The 6161-nt window shown below is 38.8% G+C and overlaps 1 protein-coding gene across 1 annotated transcript; it reads right to left on the bottom strand.

Annotated features, from left to right (window-relative positions):
- Positions 1-4685: 4685 nt before the first annotated feature.
- On the bottom strand, positions 4686-6052 carry LOC130465402 (uncharacterized). Its single transcript, XM_056834144.1, has 3 exons — positions 5519-6052; positions 5395-5454; positions 4686-5183 (listed from the first exon to the last, which is right to left on the bottom strand). The coding sequence occupies exons 1-3, from the start codon at positions 6050-6052 to the stop codon at positions 4686-4688; spliced, it is 1092 nt and encodes a 363-aa protein (XP_056690122.1).
- Between the last annotated feature and the right edge of the window lie 109 nt (positions 6053-6161).

Below are 6161 nucleotides of genomic sequence, written 5' to 3'. Positions count from 1 at the left end.
TTTTTAAACTCAATATTACTTGGACCTAGTTGTTTCTATGTTGGTTCGATTATTTAGTGAACTTAAAACTAATCGATTCATAGGAAACAACCTGTTCATGCAAAGCATACATACATTCATACATTCACGCATAATATATATATATATATATATATATATATATATATATATATTAAATTCCATAAATAAATGGTGATCTAGTATGGCCCAAAACATCTTGTCTTGAAGCTTCCAATCTTCATCACCTCCTTGTTAGCTTGGCATCGTCTTGAATCTTCGTTCAAATGCTAACTTAAAGTTCTAAACTTAGAAATACTTGAAAATAATAAAATTACATCAAAATTTCCATGGTACGCAGACCATATTTAAAACTTTAGATTCAAAGATAGAACGGTACGCAGACCGTATTTAACTATCCTAAATTGGCCATACTAGTCACTTGGAGTACCTGCATTGCATAAAATATATATTCTATGCATTCACCCATTCGTATGCTAAAACGAATGGCCCATGTTAATATGCAAGTATTTACGTGAATTAATTAAAATTCACGTTCACATAAACGCGTCCTAAAAGATTAATCAATTTCCAAATTATTAATCCTTAGACTTTATTCTAATTAAAATTGAATTTAATTAAAATAATGCGACCTACGAAATAATTAAAATAATTATTTCATTTTAATTTCATTTAGTGGCTCCCACCCAAACCAATAATTATTCCGGATAATTAATTATGAAATATTAAATTAAAACTCGCGGCCCGGCCCAAGCAAATAAAATATTAAATTAAATATCCCGTTAGCCCAAATTAATGCAAATATGTGAAGCCCAACTAATTAAACGATTTTTAACAAAAAAAAGTCCAATTGCTAAATCGGGCTAGGCTTGCGCCCAACCCCGCCTTGCGTGAGGCCCAAGAGCACACGAGCAAAGCTCGCGCACCCCCATCCCCATCGCGCGGGCGCGCACACCGCGTCCCCGCAGCCATGCTGCCCCTGCGCTGCGTGTTGTGCATCGTGTGTGTGCTAGACGTCGCAAGGCTTGCGCCTCGCTTCGTCGCAGCCCCGCAAGCTCCCTCGCCTGCCCCTTCCTCGCCTAGCGCGCACGGGGCACGCAGCATAGCTGCTACTGCCCGTGTCGCATGGCTCGGCCTAAGCGCAATGGCCTTGTATGGCTCGACGAGCCATACTTCCATTATGCTCATGTTCGTGCCTTTGGTTCGTAATACGGACCAACTTAATTAAAATTAAATTTAATTCACGAACTTGCATTAATTTTATTTTTCAAAAAAAAGTTACGATTTTTATTTTCGAAAAACAACGATTTTTAACGATTCAATAAACTTTAACGACAATCCAATTTTGTAAAATTATTAAATCAAGGGCTAACAATATTCAAACTTTTATGAACGAACGAATCAACATTAAAGTTTGAACTTTTAATTAATAAAATCCGAAGCTTTAAATCGTCCATAAACAATTAAATTTCAGATTATTAATAATTTGGTTTAAGTGCGATTAAAATTAACGAAACCATTCAAAATTTTAATCCAATAAATTTTAAAATTAGCCACTGACCCATGAAATTATACCCCCTTCCCCAATTAACCGAATTATTAAACCAAAATTAATTAAAATTCAATTAGGGTTGCAAATTTTACGAATTGGGAAAAGGAAAAATTAGGGTTTATAATTATCGGAAAAATCTGAAATTTTTACCATAGATCAAGCATGTACCCAAAAACATTGGGTCAAAATTTCAAGCAATTCCGAGTAGTTTAGGTCGACCTTTTAATTGAATTACTGTCTGACACTTTTAATTTTTAATGAAAAATTAACAAAAACGCCAAAAAAACGATACTCCGAGGCCTGTTTTCGCAATTCTATTCTCATGAGTTATCTTAGAAAATCGTTTTCCATCAGATTAGGATTTTAAAAGTCGAAAAAGCGATGATTTTTGATTTCGGACCTGATTATACGCAATTCATCCAATAATTCGTAAAAAATTCCGAAAAATCAACAAAAAATCCAAAATTTCGACAGATGCAAAAACAATAATAAGCATGCTAATTCATGCTTTGAATACATAAGGCTCATGATACCACTGTAGGGGAATACAGTTAAACATAATAACATGTGTGGAACAATCCCCAAAGCCAGGAAACATGTATAAAGCACAGATTAAGCAAACTTACATTCGAAGCGTGTTTTCCACAATAACCTGTCAACGAACACGAACAAAGAACTCCACTTGTCGTTCCTCTACTTGGTTCACCGACACGACCAGATCCGTCTTGATAATGGTAGCTTAGACAATTGATCAAGATACTTTGCTTTTGGGAAGAACTCACTTTGGAGGCACAGAGAGAATTAGGGTTCTCTGTGTCTCTAGGGTTTTAGTAATATGAATTGTGTTAAGTTGGAAATTAGGTTGTAAGGTTATTTTCATAACCTTACTAACCGACCAAGCTAAGAAGCAAGGCCGGCTAGCAAGCCGTGCAAGCCAAGCAACACGGACCGCACGCCCGCGCCCAGCGACACACTGCAGGCCGAAGCCCACAGCGCGCGCGCCGAGCATCTGGGCCGTGGGCCTTGCTCGCTCGTCGCTGCTGTGCGCTATTGCGTGCTGTTGCGTGCTCGCGCCCAATGGGCTGGCCTTGCTCGCCTTTGCTCGCGAGCTTGCTGGCTCGGTGGGCCTTGCACGCTTACGTGCTTGGCTCGACGGGCCGGCAACTCCGATGCCCTTCGTATTCGCGATTTAATATATTTCCGATATATTATTTATCGTTTCGTATACGACGAATCACCGTCGTACGATACGATTTATTCGTGTCGCCCAGCTTACGAATATTCGCGATAAGATATACGATTCCGACAAAGGTCGTATCGTATAATACGTTTCCAACTAATTCCCGAAAAGCTATTAAATGAATTTCCTATTCATTTAATCCTTTATTTAATCCGGTGATCTGTTACGTGTCATTGGTGTGACCTTGTAGGTTCAGTCCAGAGTAAGTTTTGAGTTCAATATCCATTAGAATTCACTGATCGGAAGCATTGCTCCAGCTAGCTGTTCCAATCACTTGATCTCACTGAATTAATTGTTCGCAATTAATCTGAACCTTGGTATTAGACTTAATGCACCTTGGGTGAAGGACATATTTCCTTCAATGAGTTGCTAAGGGAGTGGCTAGGATTTGATTATATAAGTGATCCGGAATGTAAGGTTTAATACAATCTAACATCCATTTCCCATCGCGGATGATATCACACACAAACCAATGAGCTATCCTGTCGGTAATGTCCTTAATTACATACTTATAAAGAGGACCCGGACCCACCTAATGATGATACCAAAGAGAAGTAGCCCTCCCATTACCTATTCCTATAATTAGACCTTTTTCCAATACCGAACGTCCTTTCAAAATGTCCCTCCACATTGGAGATTGGCTCGAATTAGGGATACAACTTAAAAAGTTTGTTCATTTTAAGTATTTTTCCTGAAAAATGCGAACCCATAACTTATCCGACTTAGTAATCATTTTCCACCCTAACTTGGCCATAAAAGATAAATTCCATTCCTTGAGTCTCCTAATACCTAGACCCCCTTCATTCAAAGGCCTAGTAACCTTATCCCAACTTAGTCTAGCCAAATAACGAGATCGATCCACTGCATTCCATAAAAACTTTCTACTCCCCTTTTCAAGTTTGTCCAGAATGGTTTGGGGTAACAAGGTGGTTTGCATAGAATACATTAGGTATGAACTCAAAACCGACTTAATAAGAGTACATCTACCGGCCATATTCAACAATTTGGATTGCCATCCTTTAATTCTCTCCAAAGTCTTATCAAGAAGGCCCATAAAATAAGAAATTTTTAATTTATTGGGTCTAATGTCCACTCCCAAATATTTACCGAAACAGGAAGTGGTTTTAAAATTGTACGGGCCAGCAATAGAATCCCTAAGCACATGATTCATACGAATAGGAAAAATAACTGAAGACTTGGTCCTGTTGACACATAGACCTGACATCTCAGAAAAAGTGGAAAGAGTTTCCATAATGTTGTGCATATTAGTAACTGAAGCCTCCCCAAATAAAAATACGTCATCAGCATAAAAGACATGTGACAAGCGAATGTTATTCGTAACGCGTAAAGGGGTCCAAAGACCCTGCTGAACACGACCCTCTATTAAGGTAGATAATCTATCCAAACACAACACGAAAATATAAGACGACAACGGATCACCCTGCCTAATACCCCTAGTGGGACAAAATTCCTTACAAACCTCCCCATTCCACAAAACTGAGATTCGAGGAGTTGTAATACAACACATAATGAGACGAATGAAAGTAGGTGGGAAATTAAAACTAACTAAAGTATCATGGATGAAGCTCCATTCCAAGCTGTCATAGGCCTTGGACAAATCCAACTTTAGGGCCATGACATTTCTCCCTTTTTTGCACTTATGGAACATATGAGCAATTTCTTTAACAACTATAACGTTATCCTCGATACCTCGTCCGTGAATGAAGCTAGATTGAAGGGGGCTAATAAGTTTACTCAAAAGGGGGCGTAACCTGCCTGAAATAATCTTAGTAACGAGTTTGTAAATCGTATTACATAAACCAATTTGGCGAAAATCTCTCATTACCTCAGGATTATCTTTTTTTGGAATTAAAGCTATGTACGAACTATTAATCTCAGAAGGAATGGTATAGGTGGCAAAACAATGAGCACAGAAATCAACCAAACTCCCCCCAAGTCAGCCCAAAATTTCTGGAAAAAAATTGGTTGTATGCCATCTGGGCCTGGACTCTTTATAGGGTCCATTTGGAACAAGTTGGCCTTAACCTCCTCTATGGTAATGGGCTCTAGAAGCCTATTACTATTAGCATCAGACAAGGTACTATGATTCAAAGTGATTGACTTGAGACTACTAAAATCCATGGTAGTGGCAAACAGGTTTTCATAGAACCCAGTTGCCAAATTTTTAAGATCCTCTAACTTAGTAATCCAATCCCCATTAGAATTCTTAAGAGCCAGAATCTTTCCCCTACTTTTCTTAATTTTAGCTAGTAAATGAAAATATTTAGTGTTGTAATCCCCATATTTTCGCCAGTTTAGACCTGCTATTTGGGCCCAAATTAGCCTTTCTTTGCGAAAAATATCATTCAAATCCTTTAAAAGACTTTGTTCCAGATTAACCAAGAAATCAGAGTGATATTTTGCTAGTGCGATTTGGATACCATTAATTCTACCTAAGAGGCGTCTTTTTTGTTTATTAAGATTACCAAAAACATTAGTGTTCCAATTCTTAATATTTGCAAGAAAATTCTGTCTTCCTCGTAAAAAATTATTATCAGCTATTAGTTATTAAGGAAAAATTCACCAAAAGTAGGGTGTTCCATCCACACTTCTTTACATCTAAAGGGGAAAGGGCCAGCAACAACTGAATCAAAGAAAGAAATAACAATAGGAGCATGATCAGAGTTAGTACGAGGCAAGTGATGTACCTTTGTCTGGGGGAAAAGATCCAGTAACTTAGGGCTAGCAAGGGCTCTGTCCAACCTCTCCTTAATCATCTCAATACCATCACGAGCGTTGGTCCAGGTGAAAGGGCAACCACTGAATCCAAGATCAATCAATCCAGCCGCATCCACGAAATTTGTAAAATCACGACTTTGATTTCTCCACAGTTGATGACGCATTCCCGGAACACTCGGTGCATGCATTCCCGTAACAAGAACCTCCTGTTGGATATTTTTGAAGTGAAAGAGCACATGGAAGTGACTTGTCTCCGCCGTGAATAAAACCAAGTACACCTCGTATTTCCAAAGTAACCAAATACCCCCACGTTTGTCATTAGGGGGGATCACTCGATAATCATTGAACTTCAACTGAAACATCACCTCTTTCGCTCTGTAATCATCACTTTGGGTTTCAAACAAAACAAAAACATGAGGGTGCTGCTCCTCAATGATGGACCATACAGCTGGAAAAAAATCCTTTCGACACGCTCCCCTTACATTCCATAGGCAAATCTTCATCTTCAAGTTTGGCAAAGGTCTCTGTATTGTCACCCCTGGTTTAGTCGCCGGCCCTGCGTTCTCCGGGTAGTAAAACATCTCCCAATCCCTCCAATACTCCGTCACATCC

The sequence above is a fragment of the Spinacia oleracea genome, chromosome 1 (genome assembly GCF_020520425.1).
Source record: "Spinacia oleracea cultivar Varoflay chromosome 1, BTI_SOV_V1, whole genome shotgun sequence".
In the NCBI taxonomy this organism is placed as follows: Eukaryota; Viridiplantae; Streptophyta; class Magnoliopsida; order Caryophyllales; family Amaranthaceae; genus Spinacia; species Spinacia oleracea.
This window is presented reverse-complemented; position numbering and strand designations above follow the sequence as displayed.